Below are 15,372 nucleotides of genomic sequence, written 5' to 3'. Positions count from 1 at the left end.
TTATGACAGTGTCCTCGATCTCAGATTTTCAGTTAGTTCCTCTCTGAAACAAATTAAGTAGAGATCAGCAGGACACGTTCCATTGGAGAATATCACTATTCTGCTGTAGGCTTCATACTCATTTTGCAGGAAATAACTTGGGGACCACAAAAGCTTTTGCTGAATTCCTTAACATATGGTCACACAAAGAACTACTCCATGGATGTGCCAATGAGGAGACTGCTAACACACAGCAGTGCTCTGCACTTGGCCTTTTGCCTAAGGAGGTCCAAGCACTCTCTAGAATCAGAGCCTGAATTCTTTTAAGACTCGGAAAAGAAGCCTGATGTAATGCTGTCACTAAAAAACAATACAGAGAAGGACAGCACAGACCTACTCGTGATTTTAGTTTACATGACCTCAGGCTCCCACAGCACAAACACCAACAGATTTACACCAGATCTTAGTTAACAGCAGAACTGGAGGAAGAAGCTATTTGTGGCACCTTCCCTACCAAAACACAGAAGCCTTCAGGTCAGAAACACAATGCTGTTCCACATTTGCATTTCAGTATCCAGGTCAATCATTCTGGGAAACGTATAGGGCTTTCCCCATCCTGACTTTCTGCCCTACTTTGCCATATTGGGAGCAACGCAGCCCTGGTTAGAACCAGTCTTCTTCTCTTAATTGTGGATGAACTGTATTTTGTTTATAGTTCTCAGAGGGCTCAAGTCAACTGTGCTAGATTAGTCTTCAATTGCTCTGCACTTTTGTGAGGAATAGCCAAATATGAGCTACTCTGGAGGAAAGTTCATTACATCCTGAACAGACGGAACGTTCCCAGGACAAATCTCCTCCCAGTTCCCAGCTGGCCAGCTTTAACTGAACTTTCTTTACAGGGTGCACACCAGGGCAGGTCAACTGGGATGTAGGAGAACTGCCCCCCCACATTAGCACCACCCAATGAAGTATGAATAGCAACTCAAAGGGTAAGGAGCCGCTTGGCTGCACAGCCTCCTGCTCAGACTGCAGCTGGATCCAGCTTGCTCACTGCTGAGATTAGCTTTTCCCACAAGGTGAATTTCTCCTTGAGTCCAGGATCTGCACAGCCAAGTCTCAAGACTGGTCCCTCCCAGTCCAGAAGGTGAATGTGGCTGGAAGGAAAAGTCATGAAAGAATAAAACCCAACAGGAGTAATTCTGCTGCATAAATACTTCCTTCCTGAGCTTGGCTAAGAGTCTTGAAACTGCAGTTTGCTAACAGAGGGTGGAGAAGCCAAGGTAAGCAAAGGATTTATAACACCGCAAAAGTCTTCCTCATTCTTAGTTACTGCTGACCTACAAAACACAGGCAAATGCACTACAAGAAAACTGTTTAGGGGAGTAAATCATTGATTGGGGACATTTGCTGAGGGACTTAATATGGATTAAATTGTACTGACATCTAAAATTTAAAATTATTTATCCAGGAAAGAGTTCAAAGACTGCTCACCCAGGGTAGCACACTGCTTCTGCAGGGAAAAACAACTTGCTTCTCTGACAAGACAAAGAAGCAAAACAGGTCCTGACCTCATTTACAGCATATCAACACATTGACATTTCATGCAGGTGGAGTAAATCCAACTGCACAGGAGTATTAACAGAGGTACCCATCTTCTTACCGCTCCCATTTCTAACTTCTGAAGAAGTGCCATGATATAATCCCAACCACAAATACCCACTCTTTTGTCTGATCTCTCCCCTGGTATCTTTTGAAAGCACATTTATTATCTGGCACTTTCCTACAAAGCTGTTTAGCCCACAATCTGCACTCAGGACTTTGCTAATTCTCTCCTCCTGCCTTCTGACACCGTAGTGAAGCTCAGCCTGCAGATCCCCCTGAGCTGGGTGCTTCAGACAAACTGCTTTGGAAAATGCTGTTTCTTACACCCACCAAAAAGTGCATGACATCAATATGCAGCATTACAAGAGGCCTCTGATTTGGACAGTGCATGGACTTGGGTTTTTTTTCAGCACAACCCAGGGATCAGCTGGCATCTCCCCTGGCACTGCTCACAAAGGGCAACCTATCAGCCCTACACGCAATGGCCCTTCAGTGCAACTTCGTAAGAGCTGGGCACCTGGAGACCAACAGCTTTCAAAATGCCACGTTCTTCATTTTATCTGTGTTTGGTTTGGCACGTTTTCTCCAAGAGATGGGCCTATTAGCACCTTTTCCCCTAATCTTGTGGTATTTTTCCAAGAACACTACAGGTGTACACCCGGTACAGCTTTAGAACTACAGAGCATGAAGTTGTTTGCTTTGTTGCTCGTAGGTGCAGGAGTGATGGGCTGCAGCAGATTTCCCATAGAGAACAGCACATCTTCTCTGCTATTTTGAGGCTTTGATTTCTCAGAACTTATCTGACTGACAGATGGGTGAGGAGGAAGATAGGGAATGAATGCTTGTTGCTTTTGGTAGATAGGAGTGTATTTTTTTTTATAGTTTCTCTTCTAATACAGCCAGTAAGGAACAGACAAAAAGGAAAACCAAGCTTCTCCTTCCTCAGTTCACATTTCTTACAGTTCTTCTAATAACTGGACTGAGTAGCTGATTTATTTTAAGGAAAGATTTTGTCCTGCTTTGTTAATAAAGCCTCCTAAGGCCTACACGCTACTCTTTCACGGTTACCTGTTTTCTTTCCAAGGAAAAGTTACTCTGAAAAATGATTACCTTGATCTGATTTCCATTTCCCCAGGCTTCTCTTAAGAATGAATTCTGCACATTCAGGAGAAAAAGAGGGAAACTGTGCCCCGAAGTAATTGCTATTTCTGGTGCTACCATACAGAAAAATGCTGTTTTCCAACAAACTTCAGTCCAAAATCCAGAGCAGGTACTGCTTTTGTACCTTACTAGAATCAGCAGAATATGCTTTTGCAGCTCCATCACTTCATACCTTTGGCAACTGCCATCAACAATGCAGCAAGTCAGCAACGTGATCTGCAATGATCCTTCCTGTATCATCACAGCACACCTTGGAACTTCTGCACATCTAACAGAAAAGAAATGCTACCCACTGGGCGCAAAGTATGCATTAACATAAGTCAGAACAAATAACACATGGGGGATTGAAAGCAGATGGAACACTGCGTGACCACAGCCACAGATTTCCTCTTTGATTTTTAAAGGAAAAGAGTTGTTGCTTTTTCTTCCAAAGCCAGGAACAGGTGTTTGAATTGCTGGGTAAGCATCAGTTCCTTGTGGCAGATACAGATTCCAGGACACCAACTATTAAATACATCCAAGACCATCATACAGAGCTCACAAACACCAGTGATTTTCAGCGTACAGTCATCAGCATGTAAGGAATCTTACTGGTACATCCCAACAGCCCTTTTTTTTTTTTCCTGTGGGGGCCACCATTACAAAAATACATTTTGGAGATCGTTTCATCTGAAGTATTTTCAGCAACAAAATAATTAACACAAAAGCCAGTGTTGCAATTCTGAAATTGTTCATGAACTTCTTCTGAGATCAATGTATCACGGGGTGTTTTGCAGAGGGAAGTTATGTTCTCACTGATTAGGTTTTATAGCCCTTTCTTAACGAGGAACCTTGAAGAAGAAAGGTTCATCTATTACTTTTGCAAGTTTATCTTAAATATTATGTGCAGTTTAAATATGTTTCTAATTTTGCAGTATATAAACAAGTACTCAGCACAGATCATCAGCAGGATTACTAGAACCTTACAGATGGGACAAGGTCCATCCCATGCAGCTATGACCCACCAAGTGATAAAGTTATTTACCAGGGAGGTCAGGTAAAAGTTGAGTTGAGGTCACTAAGGACAGGTTAACTTTAACAGTTCTAGAGAACAGCTGAGTTAAAGATGAATCCATTACAAGACTGATCCTGAAAGCAGCAGGGCTGCAGTTTGTCCTTCTGCCAGTTTCTGCCATCCAGCACACAGCCGTGTCTTCAAGGATCAAGGCTTCACTGGGCAAAGCTATTAAGCATGTATCTGGCTTCCAATGGACTCATTGATGAGCCAGCTTAGCGAGACCATTCTTTTCTCATAAAAATGAGGCACTCACTATTTCAGGCTTCTGGGAACATCCCAACAAATTAGATACTTCATCAAGAAATAAGCCAACAAATATACAGATGCCCTCCAAAAACTCAGCGCCAAGCAACAGCTTCAATTTGACTCTATAATAGAGTTTCCTAGTTTGTTTGGAAGGGGAACCCGCAGTTCTATTCCTGTTGCCCTGAAGTGAATGACTCCTTTTTACATGCAGTAGAAACACAACATGCTCACGGACAGAAGTGGGGGCACAGCCATAGTTCAGTATTAGATCTCATTCAGGCCAGAGGCTCACCTTCTGTAGATGGAACCTCCAAAAGCAAGGCTGCTTGTCTGCTGCATTTGGTGACGCTTCTGAATCTTCCCACATTCTCAGTTTAGCTGCAGAGAGAAGAGAAAAAGAAGCTGATAAGAAAAGGTCAAGTGACATTCTGGTACTTCCAGGGTACGCTCCATCTAAAGCTGTAACTCCAGTACTTCAAAATGAAAAAGTATTTACAAGGATTTTCATTTTTGCCTTTTTCTTTTTAGTTTTAGAAGGAAAGACTTCCTATTCTGTCTATGAAGTAATGATGTTTTTCAGGATTTTATTCTATCTGGTAGAATAAAACCAGCACAATACTCTCTCCTCTCAGGTTTGGGAACAAGGTTATAGAAACCCTCACCTCACATATCAGCCCAGGAGCTTTGGAGAGACAACGGTCCTTCAGCAGTGGCACAAAAGCACAGCCACATGGGGACCTTCAGGTCCTGTAAGAGATATAACATGGCATAAACTCAGCAACTTTAGAAAGCAGCTTTTTTTGGAGGTTGGAACTGAGATGATTAGGAAGTTTCTTTTCTGTATGGATGGAATCCTAGCTTCAATTTGACCATTTCCAAAAGCAACTTGCATTTCAGGTGCCCAATGAAATTCTCAATGGACGTTTTCATGAGATGTTTTTGTTGGACCTTTTGTTCCATCAGTATTTCAAAGTTTCTGGCTCTACATGAATGAGAAGCAAGTGTTAACTACATGAGCACAGCCAAGGAGGGCCTCAGTAACTGCAACAAACACCACCATTACTATTGTCTGGCTTTGTTAACTAGGAGGCTAGCTAACAGTTTCTCAGTGGAAAAGCAGCAAATACTATCCAGCTTGAGAAGGCCTTATTTCAGAAAACAGAGCCACACAAAGCCATAAACTGAAGAGGTCTTTTTAGGGATCTCGCCTACCTTTTCTTCCAAGGTAAGTGACCCTGGACTCAGTCAGTCTTATCAGCAGTCTCAGGAAAACAGCAGCCTTCCAGACCTGAGGGGACTTCACAGCTACTCCAGAAAATGCTCGACTTCCAGATTTCAGAGAGGGCTGGAAAAAGAGCTATTGGCAGTAAATACTTCAAAGAAAGACTGAAATACATGGTCGCACCACTCCTCTTTGTATTTCATTGAATCACAGAATGGCTTAGGTTGGAGGGGACCTTAAAGACCATCCAGTTCCAACGCCCGGCCATGGGCTGGTTGCTTTCACCAGCTCAGGCTGCCCAGGGCCCCATCCCACCAGAGTGCCTCCAGGGATGGGGCACCCACATCTCCCTGGGCAGCAATGCCTCAGCACCCCCCAAGGAAAGGATTTCTTCCTAACGCCTAATCTAAATCTCCCCTCTCTTCCTTTAAAGCCATTCTGCCTTGTTCTATCACTGTCAGACTGTGTAAAAAATCGGCCCCTCTCCTGCTTATAAGCTCCCTTCACCTTGTGAAAGATTGCAATGAGGTCTCCCTAGAGCCTTCTCTTCTCCAAGCTAAACAAGCCCTGGAGTTGCTCCAGACTTGGATAATCTCCATGGCCCTCCCCTGGACCTTCTCCAATACCTCCACATCCCTCCTGTACTGGGTGCCCCAGGCCTGGACACAGCACTGCTGATGGGGCTTTCCAAGGGCAGAGCAGAAGGGAACAACCCTGTGCCACCCCTCTGTGGGTGCAAGAGCACCCCTGCTGGGCCGCAAGCACACACTGCTGCCTCATGTCCCACTTCTATCCATCAGGACCCAAAGCTCCTTCTCTGCAGGGCTGCTCTCAAGGAGTTCTCCCATCCTGTACTCATACCTGGGATTAACTTGACCCAAGTGCAGCACCTTGCATTCAGCCTTGTTCGACTTCATTTGTTCCTTCCTTTCCCCTCGTAACTACCAACAGAACATGAAAGGTAACATCATGTGCAAGTGGACTTTTCATTCTTCCATTTCGTGGGGGAAAAAACCAACACATTCTGAAGCCCAAAGCAGTTTACTTGTAGCTGAAGTGTACTTGTTAAGAAAACCACGGTGGGAAAAAGAGAAAACTTCCAGCAGAATTCTACACACGTATATTTGTTTTGATCCAAAGCAGAAAATGATTTCCATTAGAAAACTGCTGCAATGAAAAATTGACCTATTTTATTTGCTAATGCTTCCTAGTCTGCCTTATAAAAATATAACACAGAGCACACAGAGGTAACTTTACCACCCATCTAGGTGTGTTCCTGAGGATATTACAGAGACAGCAGTGTCTGGAGATACTTACCTCCATGCAGTACTGTTTTAAAACTATCTGCTGATAACCTAAAAGAAGAAAGCAATGAGGAGAGCAATAGCAGCCTTTTCACTGCTATAACCTAGGAAAGAAAATCCCACTGTTTCGCATTGTTTGCCAATAGGTATATTTGGCTTCCATAAATCATCTCATTTTCTGAAAGTCCCTTCAAAGTGTCAGCAAATAACTGAATTTTCCCAAGGTGGGGTTGCAAAGGAACCAACACAAACCTTTTGCTTCTGGGAGCAAGCTCAGAAAACATGGAATCACTAAACTGAGAAGATGAGGGCAAAAGAACACGCAGGTCCCTCTGGATCCACCAGAGACACCAGTAAATGGGACCAGAGTCGAGGGCTTCAGTCTGGACTCCTTGGCAGTGAAGTCCCACCCTGTGATTAATATGCTCTGCTAAGGCAGAATGGAGTAAGGACAGATTAGTGTTTAGGAACCAGGAAGGAGCAGGTTCACAAACTTCACGCATAGGCAATTCAGTAAGTACTGCAAAATGAAAAGAGAACTGGCTTTGTTGTTGGAAACAGCTGGCTGAAGCCTACCTGCGTGGTTTGCCCAGGCACTGTACTGGCTCACAGTCAAGCAATTTTATGTTGTTCTACTTCACCTGGAGCTAAGGAATGCTGCTCAGAAAGAGATGGAGCAGGAGCTGATTCCACTCTCATTCCTCTGAAGCAAAGCCCACTTCAGAGCCAGACCCTCTCAGCATGAAAACAGCAATGACAGAAAGGGTATATTCCATTTAAGGCTCTCAGAGCATTGGACACCAGAAGATACAACAGTTGCTACAGTCATCACAACAGGAAATAATTTAAGTGCACTCTGCCCCCAGATCACACCTCTGAAGACTCATGAGGTCTCTGCCAGCAAACCTTATTGAGGTCAGTAAGATGACACTGAAAACATGCATGGGCAATGTGGAGCTGCTGGGCAAGGCTTAGAAGTAAGGCTCTAAACTGTACCTAAAAGATCCTCACAAATACCCCTGATATCAGATGTCAAAGAGACTATACAGAACACATTGTTAAGTGGGGGCCATTAGTGGCCTCACATCATTTCTGCTTTACTGACTTACCAACAGAAACTCTAAAATTAGTGAAGAATGTTAAGAACCTCAGCTTATCTCTCAGGCCTACGCATTATTGATGCTGAGCACGCATGTACTTCAACCAACTGAAAAAACCCAACAAATATGAATTATCCACAACATAATTGATCATGTGCATCTCTAACTACATACACATCTATGCTGTAGCCATTGCCTTTTAAGTTAGGTTCCTGAAGGAAGTGAACTGCTGGCTGCTTTACTTTGAAGATGCAATAGTTGCTCTTCTATCTCTTCAATCCTCTGAGCAATGCAGTTCCTCTCTATTTCCAGCAGCAAGGCTTCATCCCTCTTCGTGGCCCAAGAACCTAACAGTTCCGAATACCGCTGAGCTCCCCACACTTCTTTGTTGCTTGAAGTCTATTACAGAAAACCAAAACAAAAGCAGTGTGAAAGTTCATTGGACGGCATCAAGGAATGCCTACACCACTGAGTCCAGGGGGCAAAAAACCTGGGACAGAATCAACTGCTGCCAGCACTATGTTCTGCCTATACAAGAGCATGGGACGAGCTGCACCATGCATGCTGACAGCACCCTTAGGCCTTTGCAGAAGCCCACTGTATCTCAGTTTCGAAATAATGCAGCCCACCTCTTATTAAAACAAATCTTTTGCTTTCCACCACATTGCTGTGGATGGTTGGACTGGATGATCTTGTAGGTCTTTTCCAACCTTGGTGATTCTAGGATTCTTCGTATGTCTCAATGAATTTGCTTAGTACTGTAGCTTGCACAGTAGCTTTTTAAAAATGAATGGAGAGACTAATGAACAAAAAAATTACTACTTATCCAATATCACAAATGGAGATGAGAACAGAGGAGTCCTGACTCCCAGGTTCTGCCTATAAAGTATGCCATTTAATTCAAGCTGTTTCTATCTTCTCCAACTGAAGATACTGGAATTCATGGGGCTTTGGGTCTGCACGTAACTGATTAATACAAACACCTCACTTGTGGTGTGCCTTTTTCACCTCTACAATATCACTAAGCTGAATCACACAGGCACACACCTACATGAAGGTGAGGTGCTGTGGCCACTGCTCTGGGGCTGGTGGAAGACTACACAGCAGAAGACAACTCATACCAAAAGTGACTCCTCCTGTGTTCTCAGCTCCTTCTCCAACAGATCCCCATCTTCTTGCAGACTCATGGCCTGTGCTGCCAGTTCAACAAACGCCTCATTTAGTTTATCCAGCCTCTCCTCCAGTTGTGTAACCTTCAGCTAGAGAACACAAAATAGGAAAACAGCAAACATTCTACAACAGCAGCACCTTCTAGTAGGGGGGTCACTCTTAGGGTAGGCAGATAGGCATGCCAACTCCAAGGAGACAGGTCATGTCACAACAGCAGGTCAGAGATGTCTCATTGAATGCACATCCTTAGCAGCACTTCTTTCAGAGAGAGATGCAGAAGTGATGCTGCTCCTTTCTGAACGTGGGCCTATCAGTGCAATGCATCTGTCAGATTGAGGTTGAACAAGACTGTCAAAAACTACTCCAAAGTTCAGGCGTTCATCTCGAGAGCATAAGGACTTCACACTTTCTGAATTAGGACTCTCTGAAGATATTTGAAGAGATGCATATAACTTGGGATTGTTGATGAGTATTGCCAATTTGCACAGGGCGAGAATTAAAAGAGACGACAGACATTAACTTCCTTTTTTTCCCCCTGTGCACTCAAAACATCTGGGATGGTTCTAAAGCTGTTGATGGACAATATTGTCAGAAAAGAAACAGCAAAAATAAGTGACTGACCTTAACAGCAGGGGAGTCTGAATTCCTGTTGTAGTCATTTCTCTGTGAATTCCCCATCCTGTCCAAGGTCCCCTCTTGCAGACGAAGGCGCTGATACTTTTGCAATCTAGACACCCTAATGGGGAGAGAAACACAATAGGACTTTCAGGAAGAAATTTCTGCTGTTGCAGTCTGCATCCTAGCAAACTTCGACAGAAGCGACGTGTTGCCACCCAAAACAAAACAGTAACATATCCACTGTCCAAAGTAAGTCATTGTACATAAAGTGGATGTTTTTATTTCACTGGCAGTAATGTATGGATCCACTGTACCTTTCACCCAGGGCTTTTCCCTTGACACAGGGATGTGGTGCTACTCTGATGCTCCGAAGTTCTCTGAGCACCGTCTGAATGTCAAAGCAATCAGATGAGCCTGAGGGGTCCTGAAGTTGGAGCCAAAAAACACACGAAACCCAACTCATTCCAACAATGCACAGAGCATCACAATCCCAGAGATGATTCTCCCCAGCCATCACCTGCTAAGTTTTGCAGGCAAATTAACAAGTAAAACTGACAAAAGCTGGCTCCTTCCCAGTGAAGAGTTTCTGGTCATCAACTATCCTCTACCAAGCCAAGACTTAGCTGTAGATACAGATCTTAAATCCTTTACTGTATAAGTCAGTGCACATGCACTACAGGTGAATCCCTTCTCAAGGAGGCATTACTCAAACTCTGTACACCTGAAGGACTTCTCCATTTCTGCTTCATATTATGAATGTCTATTTAATCTTAACATGTCTAAATGCACTAGTGATGTAGAAGTGGAAAAAAAATGTAGTAGAAATCCACCTTACAAAGTGGAGAATCTATTTCTGCCCAATAATACCTCATGGAGTAGTCGTTGCCATTAGAGGAAATCACCCTATTTACCTTGTCTGCTATCCCCCATGAAACCTGGAAAAAGGCATTGGTGAGAGCCACAATAGCTCTGTTGAGCTCCATCATAAAGCAGGATGGAACAGCACCAGTTGAGGGACAACCTAAAGCAAAGCAAAAGGAATAAGTCACATTTGTTGATAGCAAAACTGTTTTCAGTGAGAATACTGAAGGAACAGTTCTCCCTGTGCTTGCAGAATAACAGATTCTAGTATAACCCTTATCCAAAGCACAAGTTTCCTGCTACAAAGAGGAAATCCAGTGCTGACAGGATTCATAAAATCCTGCCTGCTTTTGGGAACAGGACCCTGGAAAAAAAAAGTAGATATTTAACCGTGTATCTCCATACAAGATCTCATTTCTCACATGCAAAGCAGTGAAGATCAAACAGTGCTACTCCCACAGGATACACACTCCTCATCACACCCCTACCTGCTGTTATCCATGCCACAGTGGTCAGCAGGACAGCAATAAACTCCCCAGCATCCTCCAGCCTTGCTGCATGCACATACAGGCTCTTATTAATGGCATCATAGTAGGAGTCTCCAAAGCCTGGGAGAAGAACTTGATCTGGACTTTGGGCAGGAATGGACTGAGCCACCATAAGCACCAAAGCAGGGTGTGAGAAGGCCCTGGTTAACAGGTGCACCACTGCACAGCCAAAGTGGTACACCACAAACTGGTGAGGTGACAAACTGGCTGGATCCACAGGGATGAGGGTGGTACTCATATCCTCTGAGGAAGTGCCTCTTAAGCATTTCTCTGGAAAAGAAGACAACAGCTATTGAGGTAAGCAACGCAGCTGAATCCTCCATCTTGCCCTCTCTTGCACAGGACAGCTGCGTGTTGCCTCTAATTTACTCCTTGACACTCAATCTCTTCCCTACAAGTGGTTGCTTAAGAGGTGTAAGGGAGTCTGTAGGCTTCAGGGAGACAGTCTTCTACCATCATCTTTAAGGAGTACCAGAGAATGCTTACCAGGTTTTTCATGCACAGGGAAGCTGAAGGCATCACCTTTCTTCCTGAAGAGCTCTTCTTGCTCAGGCTGCTTATAATCCTAAATAAAGACCACCTAAGAGTTAGAGAATTGGACAGGTGGGAAAAAAACAGCATAAAGGTGAGGGATGGCCCAACAGCAGACACCTGCAACTCACCTGCCCTTCCACTACTTTTGCTTTGCCTTCACTGTGCAGTGAGGGTAAAACTGCCACCATGTCCTGTCCATGGACCTGCTGCTCCACCTCTTGTTTCATGTTCTTATGCTGAGCTCTCCCAAGCAGGATCTCCAGAGCTTTCATCAACTCCATTGCCTCTTGCCACAGTGCACCTAATGGAACCCAACAAGTGATTCAGTGAAACGGACTGCTACAGGAGCACACAAAGCTATCATCACCAGAGCAAACCTAGAACCAGACATATTTCCTTGGAAATCCCGTAAGAAGGCTCCAGAATGGCTCCTGGGAAGGTGACCAGACAGCACTGCATTCATTATGCTTTGTTGTAATTTAGGGAGGGTGCTCTGCTCACCCATTCCTAAGCTGGCAGGCCTGCATCCTCACTGAACTCATGTGAAGACAGGCTATCAGCTCTTACTGAACGAAGACAATCTCATCTGTATATGCTGTTTTTAAACATTCCCTCACACACAGTTTCTCTCTTGCTTTGCACAGTGCTTCTCTTACCTGCCTGCCCTGCTGCATGGAAGCTGCTGCTGCAGTGTTCCTCACGCTGTTCAATGCCCACTGCTGCCCGGCTGCTGCCTGCAGATCCATGCCCACAAATCTTTTTCCTGGCAAAGATTTTCAGGCCCTTAGCATCCAGTGCTTGCACCGTGTCCTGTTTATAACAAAGCATTATTCTTTAAAAGCCTCAAAATCCATCCATTTCACTTTCTGCCTCTCGCACCAGATCCCAGAGATCAGCATAAACTGCCTTATGCTACAATAGGGTACAGCAGGGAGCAAAACCTATCATTCAGTAAGCTGCCGCTTGCAAGCTTCGTAGTTTCAAGACCCCCCCCCCCCCCCCCCTTCCCACAGTTCTTTCTTCACACTGACCATGAGACCTTGAATCTGCTGGCTGATTCCATTGTAAAACACCAACACATCCCTCCTGTGCTTTGCCAGCTGAGACGCCAGGTGCAAATTCTGATCTTCCAACTTATCGTACAGAGTGCGAACACTGAAATCCTCCAGGTCTCTCACTGCACAACACCCTCCTGAAACACAAAGTAAGCCTCATGATTGACCACTGGCCACAGATCTATTCTAAGTTATTCCCCCATGGGCACTGACTGTCCATTGGAGGCAACAGCTTTTTATGTACTGTGAAGAAATACAACGAGTTGAGGCATGATGTGTAAAAGAAGGTCTCATTCCTTAGTAAGGGGAGGATGACACAGCGTTACTATCAACCTTTAACTTGCCCAGTAAGCTATCAGGGTGCTACTTCTGTACTGCATTTATAGCTTTGAGTGGTACTTTATCCACCAGCTGCTCTCAGCACCAACAGATAGTGCCATCTGCTGGGCTCTGGACGTGCTCTGCTCTATGAGCATCCTGAAATCCCCAAGATGAGGTCATGCCTCAAAAGCTAAAAAGGCCTTCAAGTCATGTGCATTGAGGGAATAGAATCAGCAATGTGACGTCTCGGGGAATTGTTCTTACAGATCTTTATTTTCTTCACTAAACATTTGAACACACTGTTCTAAATGATTTTTCAGGGCTGGTCACTTGCCCTCCTACCATCTAGGGAAGAAAACACTGATCCATTCCCATGACAGGAGGTTACAGACCTCAGATGAGGAGATTAAATGAATCTAAAATAGAAATACGTGCGTGTGTGTATGTAGATGTCTGCATAGTAGTGCACAGCAGTTAAAGTGACCACACGTGCACATGTTTCTGGGTAAGAAGGCATCAAAATTATTATACCACTGTAACAAAAGCCAAAGGGAGAAGCCTGGAGTTGGTACAACACCTCACCTTCATTATGCACAGCTCCTTTTTCTCCAAAGGCAGCATCTCCTCCAGAACCACGAGGACCAAGCATCTGATAGTACAGAAGGCTAAAGGCAATGAAAGAAGACAGTGAAGAGCATCTCTGTGTCTGACATACAGATTCACCCCACTAAAACCAGACACTGCAGGACTGCTATCCCAGTTCAAGCAGAAGGTGCCTCTTCTCTAGATTCATAACATAGAGAAGAAGAACAGGTCAGGTAATTCTTAGGAGTAGTACCCACTACAGGAGACACAACAGAGCTGTCATACATTGTGCTGGAAGAGAGCTGGAATACTACTGGAAAACACCATGAACTTTCCGTACAGTTAGAAACTGAATCTCTGTAGTGCTTGCAAGGAGTTCAGCACTGGGTACACCACACAGTAACTGCAATAGGACATGACTGTACTATCAAGGTCCAAACTCCTCATTATCCACCATGCTAAGGCAGCTCACCTTTCTTTTAGAAGGATGCACTCTGGTGGGATGTGTGGCTCACCTAGGCTTCTCCATCGAGGCTTCCAGCTCCTCAGGGGACTAAGGATGGGGACAGTGGGCTGCAGCACAATAGCCAGGGTTGTCAGCATCACAATTAGGAAGCCCAGAATGAAGAGCACCGCTGGGAAAGCCAAGAGGGATGGCAAGAAGTGAGAAGCACAGGAAGCAGTGTGCATCAATAGCACGGTCTCCCCTTACACTTTTACTCAGTGCTCTCCTTCCCCCAGAAACCAGACATTTATAACAACTTTCATCTTCGGTACATGGGCTTCTGCTCCTTCCCTCCTTGATCTGCTGCATGTGAGCAAGGAGACAAAGCGGTTTCAAGTGCACGCATCTGAAGGTGATAGAACCAAACTCACGCCTGCAAATCATTACATCAATTCTACTGTTTTTCTGTCCTCTGAGTGAAGGACAAGAGACTGGCATGGGCAGAGCACTTACAGAGAGATAGGGCTTTGGGAAAAGACCTTAACTGCCCTTGTGGTTAGCCTTCAGTGAACTTTTAAATGATGCATTTAATTCCTGTTTAGTTTATCATGGAAACATACACTTTCTGCTTTCATGCCAAGGGAAACAAAGCTCTCAATTACTTGAATTCTTCAAGCAGGGTGTGGGTAGAAATGTAACTGCTCCTTCTCTCCCCCTATGGCTCCTACACAAGCAGGTTCTTGGCTAGAGAGCAGTGACCTTTGGAAAGGGAAACTCCACAGGGGAAACAGACTGAAAATGACATAGACAGTGGTTTGATGGTATTTCTAAATAAACGCTGGTTTAAACACACCCAAACAGGTACAACAAAGGCTATGGCTAAGCATCAGAGTTCAAGATATTACAGCATTTTGGCTGTACCTATGATGGAAGCCCAGTCAGGAGCTAAGTTCAACTCCTGTTGCTTCAAAATCCCATGTCTGGCCAGCTGGAACAGAGAAGAGGGCTGGAAGGACACGTCTCTGGGGTCACAGCCCACGCTTGCTTCATTCACAGTCACAATCAGAAAGTGCTCCTCAATGGTCCTATCCCTGAATACATACGTCCCAGACTCCAGGAAAACATGGGCAAACCTAAAAGGGAGAAGGAAGGCACCAATTGATCTAAGTGTCCTTCAGCTTACAGCAGGGATGACAGCTGAATACATGGACTTGAACACACCGTACTCCTGCATTTTCACATGCTATTCACTGCCAAGGACTTAGTGATTCAGTGGAAGACTTGCTCCCAAGTTCTGCACCTAGTACACACAGTATCAGCCACACCAGATGTTACCAGGAGATGTTGAGGTGAGTCTCCTGGATGAGGTGGTCCAGCCTTCGGAAGGGTCCATAATCCCAGCTAGGGTTGCTGTTATAAAGATGCTGCTTCTGATAAACAGGGTAGTGGCTGGATGCACGATCTGGGAACAGTTTGGCACAATGTCAGCAACTCTGACCCACTTCAGTTAGGAGAGCTGATGCTGGCTTCAGATTGCATTTATTTTACAGAGCCCTACAGTGTC

At 44.7% G+C, this 15,372-nt stretch overlaps 1 protein-coding gene and 1 long non-coding RNA gene across 34 annotated transcripts in view; one reads left to right on the top strand and one right to left on the bottom strand.

Moving 5' to 3' along the window:
• The window catches only part of LOC101748867 (zonadhesin-like), a 140,607-nt gene that overhangs the window by 45,205 nt on the left and 80,030 nt on the right, over window positions 1-15,372 (bottom strand). For 12 of the 33 annotated variants that reach the window (XM_025143347.3, XM_025143348.3, XM_040652112.1 and 9 more), the window contains 16 exons: window positions 15,144-15,270; window positions 14,730-14,941; window positions 13,836-13,998; window positions 13,361-13,443; window positions 12,434-12,594; window positions 12,059-12,212; window positions 11,531-11,703; window positions 11,355-11,433; window positions 10,809-11,138; window positions 10,371-10,480; window positions 9,774-9,883; window positions 9,463-9,577; window positions 8,793-8,930; window positions 5,258-8,070; window positions 4,708-4,792; window positions 4,338-4,423 (listed from right to left, as the gene is read on the bottom strand). In XM_025143347.3, the coding sequence (XP_024999115.2) occupies window positions 7,876-8,070; window positions 8,793-8,930; window positions 9,463-9,577; window positions 9,774-9,883; window positions 10,371-10,480; window positions 10,809-11,138; window positions 11,355-11,433; window positions 11,531-11,703; window positions 12,059-12,212; window positions 12,434-12,594; window positions 13,361-13,443; window positions 13,836-13,998; window positions 14,730-14,941; window positions 15,144-15,270 (2,150 nt within the window). In that variant the 3' untranslated portion in view covers window positions 4,338-4,423; window positions 4,708-4,792; window positions 5,258-7,875. Of the gene's footprint in view, window positions 1-4,337; window positions 4,424-4,707; window positions 4,793-5,257; window positions 8,071-8,792; window positions 8,931-9,462; window positions 9,578-9,773; window positions 9,884-10,370; window positions 10,481-10,808; window positions 11,139-11,354; window positions 11,434-11,530; window positions 11,704-12,058; window positions 12,213-12,433; window positions 12,595-13,360; window positions 13,444-13,835; window positions 13,999-14,729; window positions 14,942-15,143; window positions 15,271-15,372 lie in introns of those variants that run through there. The other 21 variants (XM_040652121.1, XM_040652125.1, XM_040652122.1 and 18 more) reach the window with 20 other exon arrangements.
• Window positions 1,003-6,376, top strand: LOC124417387. Its single transcript, XR_006932101.1, has 2 exons — window positions 1,003-1,259; window positions 2,717-6,376. It is a non-coding gene; the product is annotated as an uncharacterized LOC124417387 (long non-coding RNA).

The sequence above is a fragment of the Gallus gallus genome, chromosome 24 (assembly GCF_016699485.2).
Source record: "Gallus gallus isolate bGalGal1 chromosome 24, bGalGal1.mat.broiler.GRCg7b, whole genome shotgun sequence".
Taxonomy (NCBI): domain Eukaryota; kingdom Metazoa; phylum Chordata; class Aves; order Galliformes; family Phasianidae; genus Gallus; species Gallus gallus.
This window is presented reverse-complemented; position numbering and strand designations above follow the sequence as displayed.